This window comes from Cyprinodon tularosa, unplaced genomic scaffold (assembly GCF_016077235.1).
Source record: "Cyprinodon tularosa strain WSP-4 unplaced genomic scaffold, ASM1607723v1 ctg1296, whole genome shotgun sequence".
NCBI classification, from domain to species: Eukaryota; Metazoa; Chordata; class Actinopteri; order Cyprinodontiformes; family Cyprinodontidae; genus Cyprinodon; species Cyprinodon tularosa.
Window position 1 is genome coordinate 51 of NW_024038110.1, and position 21,621 is coordinate 21,671.

The following is a 21,621-nucleotide window of genomic DNA, read 5'->3' on the forward strand; positions in this document are numbered from 1 at the left end:
AACGCAGCATAGAATGTAACATAGAGCGCAGCATAGAGCGTAGCATAGAGCGCAGCATAGAGCGCAGCATAGCGTGTAGCATAGAAAGTCGTCTCTGAAGGAGGAACAGAGTCTCCAGCTTACGGAAGACAAAGAGAAGAAAGCTGTCAGGTTCTGGATGCCCCGCCTCCGGGTCATAACGAGCGCCACGACGGTTCCTGGGATGAAGTCTGACGTTAGCTTCACCTCCCAGGAACATTCAGCCCTGTGGGAACCATTTATCCTAACATTCTGTATTTATCTCCACCAGGGGGCGCAACTCCTTTGATAATGTTGGAAGGGGGGTGGGGTTATTTAAGGTCAATCTGTTGAGGTGTTGCTAAATGTGTTTAAAATGTGTTGGTTTATTTTGCTCTACCTGATAGTAGGACATGATCATCTGGTTGAGCAGCGTGGAGACGGAGTAGAAGGAGCCGGTCAGGATTCCTGCGGGGATGAGAAGACAGCGGCGTAAACCCAGCAGAACATGGGAACGCTCTGGGATCTCCTGCGGAAGCTTGGGAAAGTGTCAGCTCCATGAAGCAGCAGCTTTGAAGGAATAATCCTTCCTTTCATGTGGAGCAGACGGCTTCACTAACGTCGCACTGCAGGTTTTCAGGAATTAATCTTCTACGCTTATCTCTGCCCGATATGTCGGATCCATCCGACCCGTTCAGCCATCAGCCGTTAATCCCTGCCTGAAAGATAAAACCACAGAAGAAGAAGAATGTTCTCCTGCTCACCGTAGCTGACCAGCAGCAGAACAAAGGCCTTGTTCTTTATCAGGTTGATGATGGAGCGTTTGTAGGAGTATGTGTCCAGCAGGGAGCCTGGGAGGACGGCCTGGGCCTGGCTGGGAGGGAGAGGAGGTCTGTCTTTTATCACTGCAGGACAAACACAGTCGGTTCAGAGAAGAAGAATCAGGGAAACCATTGATGGAGGCGAGGCCAAAACGTCCAGCTTAACAGGAGGAGGTATGGCTCCACCATGGGAGTAACTGTGTGATTAAAGCTGGTGGAGGCGCTCTAAGGGTGGAGGCGCTCTACCCTCTAAGGGTGGAGGCGGTCTAAGGGTGGAGGCGCTCTACCCTCTAAGGGTGGAGGCGCTCTAAGGGTGGAGGCGCTCTAAGGGTGGAGGCGCTCTACCCTCTAAGGGTGGAGGCGCTCTAAGGGTGGAGGCGCTCTACCCTCTAAGGGTGGAGGCGCTCTAAGGGTGGAGGCGCTCTACCCTCTAAGGGTGGAGGCGGTCTAAGGGTGGAGGCGCTCTACCCTCTAAGGGTGGAGGCGCTCTACCCTCTAAGGGTGGAGGCGCTGTAAGGGTGGAGGCGCTCTAAGGGTGGAGGTGCTCTAAGGGTGGAGGCGCTCTACCCTCTAAGGGTGGAGGCGCTCTAAGGGTGGAGGCGCTCTAAGGGTGGAGGCGCTCTAAGGGTGGAGGCGCTCTACCCTCTAAGGTTGGAGGCGCTCTAAGGGTGGAGGCGCTCTAAGGGTGGAGGCGCTCTAAGGGTGGAGGCCCTCTAAGGGTGGAGGCCCTCTAAGGGTGGAGGCGCTCTAAGGGTGGAGGCGCTCTAAGGGTGGAGGCGCTCTAAGGGTGGAGGCGCTCTACCCTCTAAGGGTGGAGGCGCTCTACCCTCTAAGGGTGGAGGCACTCTACCCTCTAAGGGTGGAGGCGCTCTACCCTCTAAGGGTGGAGGCGCTCTAAGGGTGGAGGCGCTCTACCCTCTAAGGGTGGAGGCACTCTACCCTCTAAGGGTGGAGGCACTCTACCCTCTAAGGGTTTAGGCGGTCTACGCTCTAAGGGTGGAGGCGCTCTAAGGGTGGAGGCGCTCTACCCTCTAAGGGTGGAGGCGCTCTAAGGGTGGAGGGCTCTACCCTCTAAGGGTGGAGGCACTCTACCCTCTAAGGGTGGAGGCACTCTACCCTCTAAGGGTGGAGGCGCTCTAAGGGTGGAGGCGCTCTAAGGGTGGAGGCGCTCTACCCTCTAAGGTTGGAGGCGCTCTAAGGGTGGAGGCGCTCTACTAAGGTTGGAGGCGCTCTAAGGGTGGAGGCCTCTAAGGGTGGAGGCGCTCTAAGGGTGGAGGCCCTCTAAGGGTGGAGGCCCTCTAAGGGTGGAGGCGCTCTAAGGGTGGAGGCGCTCTAAGGGTGGAGGCGCTCTAAGGGTGGAGGCGCTCTACCCTCTAAGGGTGGAGGCGCTCTACCCTCTAAGGGTGGAGGCACTCTACCCTCTAAGGGTGGAGGCGCTCTACCCTCTAAGGGTGGAGGCGCTCTAAGGGTGGAGGCGCTCTACCCTCTAAGGGTGGAGGCACTCTACCCTCTAAGGGTGGAGGCACTCTACCCTCTAAGGGTTTAGGCGGTCTACGCTCTAAGGGTGGAGGCGCTCTAAGGGTGGAGGCGGTCTACCCTCTAAGGGTGGAGGCGGTCTAAGGGTGGAGGCGCTCTAAGGGTGGAGGCGCTCTACCCTCTAAGGGTGGAGGCGGTCTAAGGGTGGAGGCGCTCTACCCTCTAAGGGTGGAGGCGCTCTAAGGGTGGAGGCGCTCTAAGGGTGGAGGCGCTCTAAGGGTGGAGGCCCTCTAAGGGTGGAGGCGCTCTAAGGGTGGAGGCGCTCTAAGGGTGGAGGCGCTCTACCCTCTAAGGGTGGAGGCGCTCTACCCTCTAAGGGTGGAGGCGCTCTACCCTCTAAGGGTGGAGGCGGTCTAAGGGTGGAGGCGCTCTACCCTCTAAGGGTGGAGGCGCTGTAAGGGTGGAGGCGCTCTAAGGGTGGAGGCGCTCTACCCTCTAAGGGTGGAGGCGCTCTAAGGGTGGAGGCGCTCTACCCTCTAAGGGTGGAGGCGCTCTACCCTCTAAGGGTGGAGGCGCTCTACCCTCTAAGGGTGGAGGCGCTGTAAGGGTGGAGGCGCTCTAAGGGTGGAGGTGCTCTAAGGGTGGAGGCGCTCTACCCTCTAAGGTTGGAGGCGCTCTAAGGGTGGAGGCGCTCTAAGGGTGGAGGCGCTCTAAGGGTGGAGGCGCTCTAAGGGTGGAGGCCCTCTAAGGGTGGAGGCGCTCTAAGGGTGGAGGCGCTCTAAGGGTGGAGGCGCTCTACCCTCTAAGGGTGGAGGCGCTCTAAGGGTGGAGGCGCTCTACCCTCTAAGGGTGGAGGTGCTCTAAGGGTGGAGGCGCTCTAAGGGTGGAGGCGCTCTAAGGGTGGAGGCGCTCTAAGGGTGGAGGCGCTCTAAGGGTGGAGGCCCTCTAAGGGTGGAGGCGCTCTAAGGGTGGAGGCGCTCTAAGGGTGGAGGCGCTCTAAGGGTGGAGGCGCTCTACCCTCTAAGGGTGGAGGCGCTCTAAGGGTGGAGGCGCTCTACCCTCTAAGGGTGGAGGCACTCTACCCTCTAAGGGTTTAGGCGGTCTACGCTCTAAGGGTGGAGGCGCTCTAAGGGTGGAGGCGGTCTACCCTCTAAGGGTGGAGGCGGTCTAAGGGTGGAGGCGCTCTAAGGGTGGAGGCGCTCTACCCTCTAAGGGTGGAGGCGGTCTAAGGGTGGAGGCGCTCTACCCTCTAAGGGTGGAGGCGCTCTAAGGGTGGAGGCGCTCTAAGGGTGGAGGCGCTCTACCCTCTAAGGGTGGAGGCGCTCTAAGGGTGGAGGCGCTCTAAGGGTGGAGGCCCTCTAAGGGTGGAGGCGCTCTAAGGGTGGAGGCGCTCTAAGGGTGGAGGCGCTCTACCCTCTAAGGGTGGAGGCGCTCTACCCTCTAAGGGTGGAGGCGCTCTAAGGGTGGAGGCGCTCTACCCTCTAAGGGTGGAGGCACTCTACCCTCTAAGGGTTTAGGCGGTCTACGCTCTAAGGGTGGAGGCGCTCTAAGGGTGGAGGCGGTCTAAGGGTGGAGGCGCTGTAAGGGTGGAGGTGCTCTACGCTCTAAGGGCGGAGGCGCTCTACACTCTAAGGGCGGAGGCGCTCTGAGCTCTAAGGGCGGAGGCGCTCTACACTCTAAGGGCGGAGGCGCTCTGAGCTCTAAGGGCGGAGGCGCTCTACACTCTAAGGGCGGAGGCGCTCTGAGCTCTAAGGGCGGAGGCGCTCTAAGGGTGGAGGCGCTCTAAGGGTGGAGGCGCTCTACGCTCTAAGGGTGGAGGCGCTCTACCCTCTAAGGGTGGAGGCGCTCTACCCTCTAAGGGCGGAGGCTTTCTAAGGGTGGAGGCGCTCTAAGGGTGGAGGCGCTCTAAGGGTGGAGGCGCTCTAAGGGTGGAGGCGCTCTAAGGGTGGAGGCGCTCTACGCTCTAACGGTGGAGGCGCTCTAAGGGTGGAGGCACTCTACGCTGTAAGGGTGGAGGCGCTCTAAGGGTGGAGGCGCTCTACGCTCTAAGGGTGGAGGCGCTCTAAGGGTGGAGGCGCTCTAAGGGTGGAGGCGCTCTAAGGGTGGAGGCACTCTACGCTGTAAGGGTGGAGGCGCTCTAAGGGTGGAGGCGCTCTACGCTCTAACGGTGGAGGCGCTCTAAGGGTGGAGGCGCTCTAAGGGTGGAGGCGCTCTAAGGGTGGAGGCACTCTACGCTCTAAGGGTGGAGGCGCTCTAAGGGTGGAGGCGCTCTAAGGGTGGAGGCGCTCTAAGGGTGGAGGCACTCTACGCTGTAAGGGTGGAGGCGCTCTACGGGTGGAGGCGCTCTACGCTGTAAGGGTGGAGGCGCTCTACGGGTGGAGGCGCTCTACGCTCTAACGGTGGAGGCACTCTACGCTGTAAGGGTGGAGGCGCTCTAAGGGTGGAGGCACTCTACGCTGTAAGGGTGGAGGCGCTCTACGGGTGGAGGCGCTCTACGCTGTAAGGGTGGAGGCGCTCTACGGGTGGAGGCGCTCTACGCTGTAAGGGTGGAGGCGCTCTACGGGTGGTGCCTGGAGTTTCTCCACCTCTATAGGAAGCTTTCTCAGTTCTAACGTCTGGATCTGCAGTGAGTTTGGTCTCTATAGAGACAAAGCCTGGAATCGCTGGGAAACAAATTGATTGTTTACCGGCTGAAGAGAGGAGGTACTCTGTTCCTCTGTGATGGGGGGGGGGGGGGGGGGGGGGGGGGGATACCTATTATAGGAGACAACCCCCCCCCCTTAACGACCTTCAGAATCATTGACAGGTTTCAGGTATTACAGGCTAACGATGGAACCAAACTACCCATTCATTGGTTTTATTTGCATGTTTCCCAGCGATTCCAGGCTTTGTCTCTATAGAGACCAAACTCACTGCGGATCCAGACATTAGAACTGAGAAAGCTTCCTGGATGGGAAGCGAAACGTCTTCAAATCTTGGAAACCAAGTCCAGTGGATTGATTTTTTTTCTTCTTAAACTTTATTAGAGAAACATCTATTCATTGAATTCTTTCCTGTTGTTGAAAACACGATAGAACCACGATACACTGATATTTAGAGTTATAGATGCAGTCTGATTCTGTCTGATCAGTAAGAAAACATTTGAACCGTTTTTGCTTGAAACGAGTTAAACCCTGCGTGTCAGCGGCGTGGAAACGTTTAGAAGGTTCTGTGCATCAGGAATGTTCTCCATGCTGGATCAGGAAGCAGCACTAACTCAGTGAAAGTGGAGCAGCTGTGCTGCAGCGTTTTCCCTGTTGGTAGCTTTTCCCCTGATACAGAGTGGCGCCTGGAGACCAAAGGAAGGATCCTGGTTTCCAGGGACCACAGAGGCCCTCAGTCTGTCTTTGCATAGCGCCTCCATCCTATTCAAATCAGCCCGGCGCCACCCGCGCCCTCCCTTCTTCCTGTTTAAGAACCAAACATGGAGGATCTCTGGAATATCTGTGTCACCCTGAACACCCAGGATCCTCAGCAGCAGTAAACACCACTTTCCCTGAGTGCAAAGGTCAGCCAGGGGTCAGGAGTTCCAGGCGCCCAGCGTTAGCGCTGCTAGCCTGGGTGCGTGTTTACCTAGAAGGGCGAGGATGAAGAGGCCCGTGGAGACGGCAGCTGTTCCATAGAACATGATGCTGATGTGGTGACCTGCGGGACAGAAAAAATAAAAACATCCAGAAATCTGCAGCTGCTGCTGGAGACGCAGAGGAGCAACTTTATATAAGGAACCACATGACCCTGCAGCTGACTGCATGTCAAACACGCCAACACCTGGTTCATTACTATATTACACGTTAAAAAGACACGAGCTTCACTTCATCGATTTAAACCGTCTGCATGTTTCCCTGCAGACTGGATTCTAATGGGAACCAGTTCATCACCTGTTAGTTCTGGATCATCAGGAGTGGTGGGAACCAGAACCGGCGGCAGGAGGAAGCCGATGGCCGTGCCCAGCTGCATGGAGGAGAGACGGAGAGGAGAACGTTAGAGAACGGCATCTTTTAAAGCCGGAAATTCATTCCTCAACCTTTCCCTGTTTTCCCAATTCAGAATCGGAATGTTCCCCAGTTTCATCTTCTTCCAGGAATTTAAGGAGTTACAGCTGATTTTTATTTTTACTATAATAAATAATGGATGGCAGCATGATGAGTAGAAGACTAAGAAACTCTCAGTAGTTTAAATAAAACCAAAGACTTTAGTGTAGCCAGGGGCGGATTTAGGAAATGTGGGGCCCTAGGCAAAGACAGGCAATGGCCACTAGGCTGCCATTCCCCCCCCTGTTTATAGCTCATATTCGTCATGGGGAGCAGTTTTACAGAAGCTCAGAGTTTCATCACACAGATCAGTCATTTTTAACATCTAAACTACTTCATTATAAAATAATCTAAATAATTTTCATCCTAAAATAAGTTTTTACTGCAGGAAATACAATCTAAGAGCCCCCCCTCCCATAGGCGGTTGTAGGCAGGGGCCAACAGGGGCCAGCGCCCCATGAGAACTGATCCTGGCCCCTCTACACTACAAAAAACTGAAACCTAAGTCTATTTTCTTTAAAATAAGTTTATTTTGTCTCATTTTGAGATTGTAGGTGAGACAATTTACTGATAAGATGATTTCAAGTTAAATTTCTCTATTTCAAGTAGTTTATATGTAATTATCTTATTTTGCTCAAAACAAGTCAGATGATGAGCAGTAGGTAGGTCTGCTGCCTTGCAGCCGGAAGGTTCTGGGTTCAATTCTGGGCTGACCTGGTTCCCCAGCACCGCCGTGGCGCACGCCGTGGACACCTCCCGCGGTCCGAACCACACCGAGGCGATGCGGGACGGCAGGCCGAGGATGAAGACCTGCGCCACGGAGCAGATGACCTGCGCGGTGACGGTGACCCAGAAGCGCGTCGGACTGACGCTCGCGCACTTCAGCCAGGCGCCTGCGCAGTTGAGGCCGGAGCCCAGCAGCCCGGTGAGCCGCAGACCTCTGCGCTCCAGCAGCCAGGTGGCCGGGAAGATGAGCGGGATGTAGGCCACCATGTAGACGATGGACAGCCAGTCCACCCTGTCGTTGGTGACGTTGTAGTAGCGCGTGAAGACGTTGGCGATGATGCTGTAATGGATCCACTGGAAGGCGTTCATCAGGGAGTAAAGGCTGAACACCATCAGCACCGCGAAGCGCCGCCGGTACAGCCTGGTCTGCAGCGCCCTGCCTTCATCCTCCTCCTCCTCTCCTCTTCCTCCTCCGGCGCTCGGAAGCATCGCGGCTCTTTCATCCGGCGGCCCCTCCTGCGCCCCGGGTTCCGGGTCCGGATCCGGGCAGGGATCGGCTGCCGGCCGCGCGCCCTGCGGCTGGGGGCTCTTCTTTTCCGCTATGATGTCGTCAGGTGCGCCGGTGTCCGCGCGCACGTGCTCCTGCACGAGCTCCCCGGCCACCATGACGCTCAGCGCTTCCTGTGAGGCGCCGACAGGTTATCGGCCAATCTCCTCATCGGGGTTCTGCTCCGGTTTCACTCCGGTTCTGCTCCGGCTGGGTTCCTGAGCCGCATGCTGCCGTCCTCCGCCCAGCTGACTCAGCCTTCCGATGCTGAGGAGCCAATAGCAGAGCAGCAGCCAGAGCCGCTCATCTGCTGCAGAAAGCAGATCCTGATAACAACGACCTCCAGCTGCACAGAATAAAGTTCACTGACACTTTTCAAAATAAAAGCTGCATTATTTCACCGGGTTGACCAGGGTGGGGGGGCAAAATGCGACCTAGGGGCCACAGTCAGGGGCGGATCTAGGAAATGTGGGGCCCTAGGCAAATACAGGCAAGGGGCCCCCAATGGAGAGCACATCAAACATAAAACAGCCCCATTCTCCAGATGTAGAAATGTTAATAGAATAGACATCCATTATCTGTTCTAGGTTGTGTCCCTCTCTTCTTGTCCCTTTTCTTCTTGTTTTCCTCTCTATGTTTTGTACTCAGCTGACTTTTCATGCTGTCTCTAAAGGAATGAAAGATTTTTTCCAAGCACTAAGCTCACTTAGCTGATTGCTCCTTCCTGTGTTTCCAAAAAGGCCAAAGTAAATAACCCAGTCCTTCTTTTCACTGTAGACAAGCCATGATCTGCTTATCTGTTCTCCATTTTTCATTTGGATGAAATAATAGCTGCATGAATCATGACAGCAGACAAGATAGAGGAGAGCAGGAGGCGGGGTTACCAATCTACTCGCTCTGGAGAGCAGAGTTCGCTGCTTTTAGATGTTGTCTCCAAAGTCTCCAGTAGCAGAAAAAAGTCTCTAGATTTGGCGCTAGGAGCTTTTAAGAAATCAAAGTGCTAGAGGGGTCTGAAAAGTGGCTAAATATAGCGACTAAAGCGCTAAGTTGGCAACACTGCTCTTTGCACCCTAACCCCAGGAACTTGGGGCCTGCCTAGTATTGCCTAATGGCGGCATTCTGTGGCCCCTGGGGCAGTTTTCCTAAAATATTATCAAACATGGTTTCTTTTTGATGCTCTATTAAACTCTCTGAATGAAACAATCTTTAATGTAGAAACAGTTTTTTTGGCAAATAAGAACATTTTGATATGTCATAATTTAAGACCAGTTTCTATCAGAAGGGAGAAATCAGCCTGTTTCCATTTTTCAATTGATTCTTTTTTTCCAGAGATACGATAAATTCCCCAGATTTGGACCTTAAATGTATTCAGTTCAAATCCAGACTGACTCTAAAGGCTGAAATGCTTCTCCTCCATATGTTCCGCTCATTATCTGCTCTAATCCTAATCACACAGTGACCCAGAGAGGCTGCGCTGCAGCTTACACCCAGACTCACCGCCATAATTAGTCTGTTCATGTTTCTGACTGTCAGCTCTCAGGAAAACGTTAGCATTAATGCTACGTTCAGACCCGACGCTGCTTCATCTCTGATCCACATTCAGGTCAGACGTCCAGTAAAGTGAGTCCAGATGCTTCTGCTGCTCCTGTGTTCGATGCCAGAGAGCAGCTTTGCTATATTAGCTGTGATCAGCGGGTAGAAAGTAGTTAGAATCTATGTTGAAGTGAGAAAGTCCTCCTGAAAACATGGTCTGTGCAGTCAGTTCATCCAGATTACCATCCTGCCTTCAAAGATTATTTCTCTGTGGGAGCCGCTCAGACCCCCACATACCGGCGCTGCGCTGTCACTGGGAATCCCCAGCAGCAGCTGCCTCAGGCCCGCTCGCCTCTCCAGGGTTTTCCCCTCCTGTTGGTGGCGGCTGGAAGTAGATGTTAGCGTTTTTCAGGTCTGTGCTACAAACTGCAGGCAGCAGGATAATAAAAGCCAACATATTCTGCCGGCAGGTTTCTACATTTGAAGTTAATTTAGGCGTTAATAAACTGTTTCAGAGGAGTGATCATAGCGCTCTGCATCAGCAGTGCTGCGTCTGACTCCCTGCCAGCTCCCAGATCAGCTTCTCTCATTGGTTGATGCGGCGCATCCAGCAGGTAAAGTTACATTTTTCCACCTCCAGCAGCTGCTGCTCCTGAAGCGCCTCAGATGCTCCTCAGATGGACCTTTTGCTGCGCCTTGATGCGCGTCAACCATCGCCTTTGCATGTAAACCTGCTGCTTCAATAGCGTGCCGTCAGAATGTAGCACGCCACAGCAGACTGAGTGAAGAGCTGCATTTCTTCTAGAAACAGAAAACCCCCCGATTCTTGTCAGGCATTCATTAGAGAGATAAAAGGCATAGTTTATGTCGTTACCTCAGCAGTGGATTAAATCATCTTCTGATTAATTGTCAGGCTGGTTTTGAAGAAGCAACATCATCCTGTAGATTCTTGACTGTTAAGCAGGTTGGAGCTTTTAATCAGCTGCAGTTTATCTGGAGTAAAAAGATTCATTTTTTAGTCTGGAAGTCATTTAAATACAGAAAGCAGTGATTAGGAGGATGGCCTCCAGCTTGATGATGCTTTCACTCATTCTTTGTTAAAATCAGATTTAGATGCACTGATGAGCCTCAGATCAGATCCTTTAAAAGTTATTTAAAGTATTTAGTTTCAAGACATTTTAGCTGAAATTATAGAAAAGATGATTTATTCCAAACAGCGGTAGTTTGGTAGGAAAAGTAAATCTGTTATTCTCTCTCTACTTCTACCAGAGTGGCTCAGGAACTCATTAATTAAACAGAGTGAGTCAGCACACGGCAATAGAAGATCTCTGGTGAGAGGCTGACATGTGGAAACTTCGTCTGTAAAAAGCATCAAAATTGTCTCACAAGTCATAAAACATATTTTAAAGATGTTTATTAGCATTCTTTGGTGAGCTAAGGATAGAAATAGTACTTTTAGTAACATTATTACATTATTTATGGACGGATATCTGTTCGCGCATGCGCAGGACGGATCGGGTAGCGACAAAGAGTGAATTCTCTGCCTGAATATAGGATCTTTGGACAGCAACTGTTACCATGCCAACGCAGTGGCGACACAATCTAAGCGGCAGCAGAGGATGTCCGGATCAGAGGAGCGGGTTCTGCTGGAGCTCAACATGCGGAGGGAGACCTGGTGCCGCGTGGAAACGGACCCGCGTGGGTTCTGGGAGAGACCCGAACGGAGGCACTACCGGAACCACCTGAGGAGCAGCGCGGTGCTGCTGAGCGCTCTGACCGGCGGAGAGCAGCGCAGCGCGGCCCGCAGCGAGCGGCTGATCCCGGTGAAACTCCCGGAGAGGAAACACTTTGACCAGAGCTGTACGCGTCATCACGTGACGTCACTGACCATATATGGTTGGATGAGTAGTTTTGACATAAACCTACGGAAGAGGATTAGGCCCAATAGAAAAAATAAAAATTTTTTAACTGATTTTTAAATTTTATTTCAGTATAATATGAGAAAAAAGTCAGAATTCTGACTTTAATCTCAGAATATTGGATCTTAATGTAGATGGGCACCATGAAGGTAGAGATGTGGAGCACTCATCTTCACTGACAAAGATCTGAGTTATTTGGGAGGAACAGGAACACATTGGTGGAAAATGACGGAATGAGGCGAGTTTTCCGTCCCTGAGGCTATTTTATTAATGGAAGAACAGTGATTAAAACAAGAGTCTCTAAAAGAGACATGGCTACGGCTTGAATAAGGATAAATAAATTGGCCCATCACATTACATAGCCATTTTAAGGTCAATGAAGTCTATAAATAATGTGATACAACATATTCCATCACAATAAAAGTTAATGTGTTAATGGAGCAGAATAATACAGATGAGCCAAAAGTGATAAATTGATGATGTACATGCAATATACATGGATTTATTACATGTTACATATTAGTCTGAATTACAAGTACATGTCTGTTAATGACACGACATTCATATATATATATATATATATATATATATGAATGAGTCAGATCAGCACATTCTCAAATGAAAAATATACCAAACACTGCAGCCTCGCCGTATTTATGGATTTCTTGGTTAATTCATCCACTGACTGTGAAATTAGCTGTGGAACTTCTTCCTGCAGCCAGAAAGCTGCTGGTTCTTGGAGCCAAATGTTGCACACTGTGTTGGTCTCTGAGGGAGTGGGGAGTACCAAGATGGCAGCAGGTGACTTCACTTTTTTCGGCCAATCAGGAATCCAGGGAATATATATAGATCAGTGATCACAACACTGGAAATATGTAGAACCAACATTAGCAGCGTTATTTCTAACTAATGGAAGAAATATAATCTGACTTTTTTAGGCAATCATTTATAATAAATGCATTTTTATTATGTTCAGTTATGGATGTATGCAAATCTGTTGACCTCCTGGTGACTCAGAGCGTCAGCAGCAGATCCAGTCCAGCTGGTATTTTTCCATCCAACCAAAGTGGGTTAATAATTCAGAGCCTCCAGCTAAATATGGTGATACTGCATCATCTGGTGCTGATTGCTCTGGCCTGGATCACCAGGACGTCAACAAGCTGAGGGTAGAACACAGGTACGTAGAAACTCTAAACATTTATCCGTTTGCTGCTTCCTCTTTTTCAGACACATCTCACCTGCAGTGAAGCAGACGACCAGGAGATAAAGGCAGAACTTTCTGGGTTCGGTCAGAACCGCGGCTCTGACCACAGGTTCTTCTGTGTTTGTTGGCTGGCAGAATAAAGCGACTTCCTGAAACCATCTGCAGACATGTGGAGATGTTTCATTAGATGGCCTGATCCAGGTTCTCCTCTGATGTTCTCCTGGCTGCTCTGGTCCAGCATCAATGGTCTGGTGATTCTAATCAAACAGGTGTGATGAAGGAGCGCGGCGTTCCTCAGGGTCCAACACTCACTAGAAATGTCGGAAGTTATTGGGTTTTACTTTTCATCCAACGCTGGAAACAAAGCTGCTCATAAACGTCACATTTAATCTCTCTGAGAGGAAGATTGTAGATTCAAGGCAGAATAATGAATTAAAACAAAGTTCTGGAAACATGAGGATTTACTGGGAGTCAGGCGATGGTTAGAAGGCGTGAGGATCTCTGTGGCTGGTTCTGAGGCACCAGGTGGAGAACGTCTGCTTCTGGTTTGGTTTAAGGCAGAAATATGAAGAAGAGAAACTCACGTTTGTGGAGGCGGAGCGCAGGAGGGTTGGTTTGCAGACAGATGTGTTCCAGAGGGAGCTGCTGGATCAGCCTGTCCGTCTGTGAGGAAACATCAGAGCATCATCAGCATAGAGAAAACAGGAACCAAACTCATTCCACCCAAAGGGCAGACCTCACACTGGCTGCTCGGTGCATGAAACACGGCGGCCATCTTGGCTAAAATAGCAGAGAATGCCTCAGCTCTGTGCAGAAGGTCTTTGTTCAAACCAGCGGATTGTTCATATGATGTAACAGTGAAGTAAAGTTAAGATATTATTATTACTATACTGTGATTAGAGGATTACTGTATTACTAATGTAGATTGGGTGCAGGTACACCTGAGTTTCTAAAGGTAACTCAGCATTACTAAAGTCTGTATAAACTGATAAAGATGTTTATAGAAATCTGGATCCAAACAGAAAACATCTAATTATGGCAGAACTGGAGGGTCCATCAGAGCAGAACCTGGATCCATATCTACTGAAGAACCAGAACGTTCTACAGAACCTGGGCTGAGGGTCAACAGGATGGATGGATGATGGATGGATGGATGGATGGATGGATGGATGGATGGATGGATGGATGATGGATGGATGGATGGATGGATGGATGGATGGATGATGGATGATGGATGGATGGATGGATGGATGATGGATGATGGATGGATGGATGATGGATGGATGATGGATGGATGGATGATGGATGGATGGATGATGGATGATGGATGGATGATGGATGGATGGATGGATGGATGATGGATGGATGGATGGATGGATGGATGATGGATGGATGGATGATGGATGATGGATGGATGATGGATGGATGGATGGATGGATGGATGATGGATGATGGATGGATGGATGGATGATGGATGGATGGATGGATGATTGATGGATGGATGGATGATGGATGGATGATGGATGGATGGATGGATGGATGGATGGATGATGGATGGATGGATGATGGATGGATGATGGATGGATGGATGATGGATGATGGATGGATGATGGATGGATGGATGGATGGATGATGGATGGATGGATGGATGGATGATGGATGGATGATGGATGGATGGATGATGGATGATGGATGATGGATGATGGATGGATGGATGGATGATGGATGGATGGATGATGGATGATGGATGGATGATGGATGGATGATGGATGATGGATGGATGGATGGATGATGGATGATGGATGGATGATGGATGGATGATGGATGATGGATGGATGATGGATGGATGATGGATGGATGATGGATGGATGGATGGATGAGGATCAGCAGCTCCACAGATCAGAGGGTTAACCTCTTGTTTGGCTCTCATCAAACGCTGCCTGAAGCTCCGCCCCTTTCACCTTCTTCCTCTTCCTCTCTACGCCGTGCAGTGATGATGCAATCAGCGTGTGTTTTTCTTCATCTGTGGATTGTTGGTTTATCAGAGACCAAAGCAGCTCTAAGTTTCTGGGGCCCATCAGGGGCCTCCAGAGCAGGTAACCTGCTCCATGGCTCACGCAGGCAGGTCCATCTGGCGGTCTCTGTCCCGCTGAGAGGAGGCGGACCTCAGATTGAAATCTAACCCCATCTGAAAGCAGAAGACATGAGAACCTTCAGGTTTCTCACCGGGTCCTGGAACACCAGCAGCTGGAGAAAAGCGTGGGAAAGAACGGAGGAACCGTCAGAGCATCAGGTTCTCAGTGGGAACTGATGATCCACTGTGAGTCCATGATGATGACTTTAACCTTCATCTCCCTGGAGGTCAAACTAACATCTGGATCTGGGACCTGTGGACAGGAACACCTCCGTCTGAGTTCCCCGTCAGCACTGAGACGGGGGCACATTTCTGTGGGAAGTGAAACCAGTAAGACTGAACGAATTCTGAACTGGAAACTGGTCTCTGGTTACTCTGGTAGAAACGTTGACGGGTTCACTTCCTGCTTCATCAACACATCGTTAAATCAGACGAGGTGGAGAAATCTGCTCCAACTTTTCCTGTCTGTGAAATCTGAACTGGTTTATAGTGAACACAGACCAGTTTAACAATCAATGCTGGACCTCAGGTCCAGTTTAAAACCCTGATCTAAGACGGTCTGCTTTATTTCTAGGAATTATGCGTCTGGTTTATTATTTAGTAACTGAAAAAACAGCAATATGGTCCAAAAATCAAATAAAAGATTAAACTTAAGCTCTGAAAAAGTCCTGCTGTGTTCAGACTGGCTGCGTTCAGACTGGCTGCGTTCAGACTGGCTGCGTTCAGACTGGCTGCGTTCCGGCGTCAAAGAGTCTGATTTATGTGCAGAGTTTATGGGGGATGGCGAAGAGAGGAACTTCTGCCGCTGGACGCCGGAGCATCAACCAATCAGAAAAGCTGATCCAGGTGTTTTTGGGGCAGAGACACGCGACCTGCAGGCTGTCATCGCTTCTGCAGACTTTCTGCATATGAAAAATAAATAAATATCAGAGTTAAAAAGCTTAAAATAAAGCAGGTAGAATGGATTGTTTTGTAGAAGGATCAGAGAGCAGCTCTGATCATTATTGCTGCACTAAAACATGTTTTATGAATGATGGAGAAACAGTTTATAAAGACCCAAACTAACCAGACATGTTAAAACCTGCAGAATAAAAATATTGGATTACATATTCAGGTTCTGGGAGTTTCTGACCCCTCGGGGTCAGAAACCCCCCGCTGGGTTGCAGGTGGTGGAGGCCAAACATGGAGCCACTAGATCCAGATATCTGTGAGGAAAGAACGCTCTGAATGTTTATGTTCTGATGAGCTATCTCTATAGTTCTGCTGCTATAGGCTTAGACTGCTGGAGGACATAGGGACCCCTTTTTCATCATTCTGCTTCATTCTATCTCTATTCTCCCACTCTGCAGAATCTGTTAGTTCAATCTCTAACGTTCTGCTCTCTCTGCTTTTTCTCATAGTAGCTTCATCTGGTCTGTTCCTGTTTGGCTGTGACTCCATCCTGGAGAGAAATATCAGCTGTGCTGCTGCCATCAACACCTTTGTTTCTAGATGTTGGAGCTTGGCCTGTTTTCCAGTGTTGTCTTGTATCTCGCCCAGAACTTCTGGGGATGTGAAAATTTAAATAGCTTGAAGGAGTTGCCTCATTTATGCTCACATAATCCTCTTGCTGCAGCCAGGTTTCTGTAAATCAACATAAATCAATGTGATTATCACAAATCAAGTCATTAACTAGCAGACTTTTAGAGGAAAGAGATCTTATGTTAAATAAACCACATTTAATCGTTTTAACTTTTTCCCCAATTGGAGTTATTTTAATTTTAATTAGATTATCTGTCACATTTTGGTTGGTGTTTGTGGACCCAAAAGCAGACGCAGGGAGGCAGAGGTGAGGTCTTGTAGGCAGGAATCCAAAAATCCAACTACAAATATAAAGCAAACCAGAGCCATGGAGACTGTATGATCTGGTTGAACTGTAAAGTGCCTTAAGATGACTTGTGTTGTGAATTGGCTCTATATAAATAAACTGAATCGAATTAAATCAGTGGAAACCAAACACGAGGAGCCAGGGAGAGACGAGGCAGGAAGACAACAACATGAAAAGCCAGTAACGACAAGGAGTGACAGCATAGGGAGAGAATATGTAGCTGACTGAGACAAAGGCAGGGTTAACGAGCTGATAAGGAGCAGGTATGAGAGGAGACAATGAGGAAGCCAAGGGGAAACTACAACAAAACAGGAATAAAACCAATAAAACTAGGAAACATGGAGCAAAGTAAAGCACAACAGAACCAAAACCATGACATCATCATGATTTACTGCTTTGGGAATCTTTGCTAATTTATTACATTTTGGTGGTGGTCGTAACAGGGACGTCTGACCAGCTCCACCAATCAGCAACCTGAGTCCCTGAGTCCATAATGAATATATATATATATATATATATATATATATATATATATATATATATATATATATATATATATATATATATATATATATATATATATATATATATATATATATATATATATATATATATATATATATATATATGCTGTGAATTCAATGGCCGTCATATTGGTTCTCAAATTCATCACTTTGACACAGACTGGCTGTTCCATAGCATCAGTAGATTAACTTTAACTTGGAATAAATAAATAGGAACATCACATTGAATAGTCATTATATGTTAATGGAGCAGAACAATAAAAACTGAATGTTAGAACTGTAACTAAACAGTCATATTTTTACATCATTGTTTTTCATTTTAATGTTTTTATCACTGCTGCTTAGCTGCACTTTAAAAAATGAAATAGTCTAGAGAGCTGTTCTAAAGGACATTTCTTTGTTTACACCTGCGTACAAAATAAAATCTAAGTCTAATAATACAGATGTGCTAAAAATGCTAAATTTATGATTTAAATTAAATAAAAATGTATTGATGACATTGTTTTTGTGATTTCATTACATTTCAGGCCTTTTAATGGTGCGTCTCCGTGACAGTGGGGAGTACCAAGATGGCGGCAGCTGTCTTTTTTTTTTTTTTTTTTTCTGTTTGAATCAGAAATACTTTAATGATCCAAGGGGGGAAATAATCTTAGCTTCAAGTTTACAAGCAACATATTGCACACATTCATTATCTAAGGAATAAAATACAACATAAAGAAATACAATAAAACTTTCCACACTAAAAATAAACATAAATATATACACACGTAACTATAAATATATGCTTATATATATTTACAGATCTAAAAATAAGAAGTGATGAGAGCAATGTGCAAAAGAAAGAAAGTTTGCTGACATAAAAACCTATTTTACCAGAAATTAAATCCTTTCAATATTTGGAAATGAGGAAAATGTTTGTGGTGATTGACGCCGCCCGCCGGCAGCTCTCTGCGCCGCCAAACGCGGCGGTGCTGTAACGGAGCAGAGCCCGCAGCAGCCAACCAGGACGCTGACAGCAGGTCACGTGACGCAGAGTGAGTTTTTTTTTTTTTTTTTTCAATGAACTTTATTTAAATGAAATTAGTATACAACAAACAGCATAATGAACAATACAACATTCAAGCAATACAACCAGGGGTGATTAGATAAGAACATGCAAAGACGTACATATCGAGATTGTCCTTTGAGCCTTTTGATTTGTAGAGTCTGTTATTGATTTGACATATAGAGCCATATCTTTAATGAAAAAAGAAAAACAAGGTGTCCTATTAGCAAACTTGCATTTATGAATATAATATTTAGCAAAAAGTATTAGTAAGTTTATTATAAAGAAATGATCAGCAACCTTTCTATGAAATCTATAGAAACAAAATAAAAAATTTTCCCAGCATAAAGAAAAATTGTTTAAAATATGGTCAATAATAAACCTGCTAAATTCAGACCAAAACCTTTGTATAACAGGGCAGAGCCAAAAAAGATGTGTCACAGTTTCTGGATGGCCCTCACAGAAAGTGCAATTAGTGTTTATGTCGCGTTTATATTTTATCATATAATGTTTAGCAGGGTAAATTTTATGGAGAATCTTAAATGACACTTCCTTCACCTTGTTTATAATTAAATATTTATGGGGGATCATCCAAACAGTTTTCCAGTGAATATTTGGGATATAACGGCTCCAATAAAATGTTATGGCTGGATGAGAAACAGTAAGTTCTTGGAACAATCTGCGTATTCTCTCATTGCTTTTCCTAAACTCCATTGAAAAACAGCTTTTTCCCACAGATGATTCGGTTAGAGCAGGGATAAAAGGTGGAACAGACAGAGTATAATTAGTGTTTTTAAACAACATTAAGGTGCCCAAAGGTACAGCCTTAACCACCATGGAGAATTCCTGGATACTAACTGGAAAATTATATATCGAGCAGAATTCATTGTAATTGATTAATCGTCCTTCTTTATTAATCAGCTGAGCCACCAGTAAAATTCCATTTTGAACCCAGGTTTCAAGATAGAGTGACCTGTTTTTAAATAGAATATCTCTGTTGTTCCAGATGGCGGCAGCTGTCTATCAGCAGCCCATTGAATAAGTAGAGCTCACTAATCCTGTTCTTCTTCTTCTTCTTATGGGATTTTATGGCGGTTGGCAGACTTGTGAATTGTGCATTACCGCCACCAACTGATATGGAGTAAAGCAAGAAAACAGGAAACGATTCACCCCCCCCAAAAAAAAAAAAAAAAAAAACCTGTGTAACTTAAACCAACATAATACTAAATCACATTTGCCCATATAATTTTAATTTACTCTAAGTCATCTTAACTCTGCCAGTTTCTGATGGTCCCATCGGTCCTCCCATCATACTTCCAACCATCTCCCAGTTCAAATCTTTAATGTCCAGATATTTTTCTGCAGCCTTCACTATTATTTTGATTTTTTCAGTTTTTTTTGTTGTCTGTGCAGTACAATTAATCACTTCTACCATGAAAAGAACAAAATTTGTCTTTTTAACAATTAGTGAGTCTTCATCAATTTTTAGAGATTTCTCTAGAGGTTTGGAATTTGCTGTGTGTTGACTGTAGGTTTGGGTTTTTCTGACTGAGATGGGATCCTTTTTGCAGCTTCAGCGTAGGTTATTCCGAGCTCAAATTTCATTTTTTTTATTTCCTCAGACCTTTTGCTTGCTTCACAGCCGCGATAAGCAGCAGTATGTTCTCCACCACAATTACAGCATTTTATTTTAGCTTCTTTTCCACATTTTCCGTACTCATGTTCTCCTGCACACCTTCCACACCTCTGTTTCCCTTTACAAACTGCTGCAATGTGACCGAATTTTTGGCATTTGAAACATCTCAATGGTGGAGGATTGTAGATTTTGACATTATAGCTTATGTAACCGATGAATACTTTGCTTGGTAATTGCTCTTCTTCGAATTTAATTAACACCGATAAACTGTCAGATCTTTCTCCGTTTCTTGTTGTTTTTAACCGTTTTACTTCTTTTACTTTTGCACCGCTTATGTTTTCCAGAATCTCTTTTTCAGAAATTTTTAGAGGAACTCCTCCAATGACTCCCCTGCTGATCTTTTTGTTCTCCATTAGGCTGCACTGAACTCTTATCCCGTCAATTTTGTTGATACGTATTGCTTTGCCTTGCTGGGCGCTGTCTCTGCAGTTAATTAGCAGGTCTCCACTGTACAGAATTCTGGCACCTTTGACTTCTCCGACAAGTTTATTGATGGTTTTTGTTAAGTGAACCGGATTCCAATTTGTTAAAGAGTCTGCCTGATTAACGACTTTGAATATGACTTTGAATTCATTTTGTTGTGCTGTGGAATGTATGGAATGATCATCACTGGATTGTTCTGAACTAGATTCCCCTTGAACTGATCTCTGTTTTTTCCGCTTTTTCTCATTTTTTGATGTTGCTATCTTCCAACCTTCATTGTCACTATTTCCCTCTTCCATCCCACAAGAATCGCTTCCTGTTTCCTCACTACTCACGGCCCAAGGCATTTCTCCATAAGCAGCTTCAAAACACGCGCCATGCACCAAACGACCATCCACATGCCGGCCCGCAGCCTGTTCCCCCACACTAATCCTGTTATATTCGACGTATGTAATTATAGATATCTTTGATTTTCGATTTTTTTCTCTCTTTTTAAAGTGTATTGCATAAAGTTAACATCTGTTTACCTCGTGTTAAGGAAGAAAATATTCTAAATAGTTAACTTTGGAAAAAGGTTGGGTGTTTCTCTTCCTCTCCCAGGTGCGCTCAGCGAGCTGCGTGTGGCCCCCAAGGAAAACCAGCAAGATATGCGAACGTCACAGAATCACAGAATTTAATCCAACAAAAAACAGCTTATGAATTAACAACAAAACTGCAGAACAACAGAGACATACATTCAGTTACCTGAGGTAGAGAAAAATAGAAAAGAGAGGCAAAGACGCGTCTTTGGAGAGAGCTGGTGCAAAAGCAAAAAAGTGGCAGCTATCTGAATTTTTGCCCCTGTGCCCAAAATTTTATAATGTAGATAAGTCCTTCCCTTTAGTATAAGGTCGTCCAGCTTGACCAATTGAAAGCTACTTTGGACACTCAGAAAAACTAATTTACGGCCGGGCCCCCACTGGATTCTAAGGTCATCTGGCTGTCATGAGATAAAGTTTAACAGAATCGATGTGGAATGTTGAGGGCCCCTTTCCTGCCATAAATCTCAAGAACAAACTTAAATTCAGTATTTTGGTTCAGGGAAAGGTTATCTTCACAGCTCAATCTTGCTCTTCAATTCAATTTCAATTCAGTTTATTTCTATAGCGCCAAATTCACAACACATGTCATCTCAAGGCACTTTACAGTTCAACCAGATCATACAGTCAAATTGATACAAAGTTTTCTATCTAAGGAAAACCAGCTGATTGCATCGACTCATTGACTCTTCAGCAATCCCTCACACTAAGCATGCTTGTAGCGACAGTGGAGAGGAAAAACTCCCTTTTAACAGGAAGAAACCTCCAGCAGAACCAGGCTCAGTGTGAGCGGCCATCTGCCGAGGCCGACTGGGGTTCAAGGAGACAGAAGCAGAGATACAAAAAGCAGCTGTAAAAGGCGGCCCCGTCCAGGAAACACACAGCCAGGCAGACGAGCTCCAAGGCAGCTCCCATGCCAGAGGACGAAGAAAGCACATCCACTCAGTCACGGTCAGAGAAACAGGACCACACTGGAAAACAGGCCGATCTCCAACATCTATAAACAAGGGTGTTGATAGAAGCAGCACAGCTGATGTTTCTTTCCAGGATGACGTCACAGC

General features: G+C 47.1%; 2 protein-coding genes across 2 annotated transcripts; one reads left to right on the plus strand and one right to left on the minus strand.

The window, feature by feature from the left end:
• Nucleotides 1-358: 358 nt before the first annotated feature.
• Nucleotides 359-7,986, minus strand: flvcr1 (FLVCR heme transporter 1). The gene is made up of 5 exons (XM_038276971.1): nt 7,079-7,986; nt 6,212-6,284; nt 5,907-5,978; nt 762-902; nt 359-465 (listed from the first exon to the last, which is right to left on the minus strand). Exons 1-5 carry the CDS (start codon nt 7,754-7,756, stop codon nt 359-361), a joined length of 1,071 nt encoding a protein of 356 aa, XP_038132899.1. The 5' UTR covers nt 7,757-7,986.
• A 2,735-nt stretch (nt 7,987-10,721) lies between these two features.
• Nucleotides 10,722-12,457, plus strand: LOC119777978 (spermatogenesis-associated protein 45-like). Its single transcript, XM_038276985.1, has 2 exons — nt 10,722-11,030; nt 12,317-12,457. Exons 1-2 carry the CDS (start codon nt 10,790-10,792, stop codon nt 12,334-12,336), a joined length of 261 nt encoding a protein of 86 aa, XP_038132913.1. The 5' UTR covers nt 10,722-10,789; the 3' UTR covers nt 12,337-12,457.
• The last annotated feature ends 9,164 nt before the right edge of the window (nt 12,458-21,621 follow it).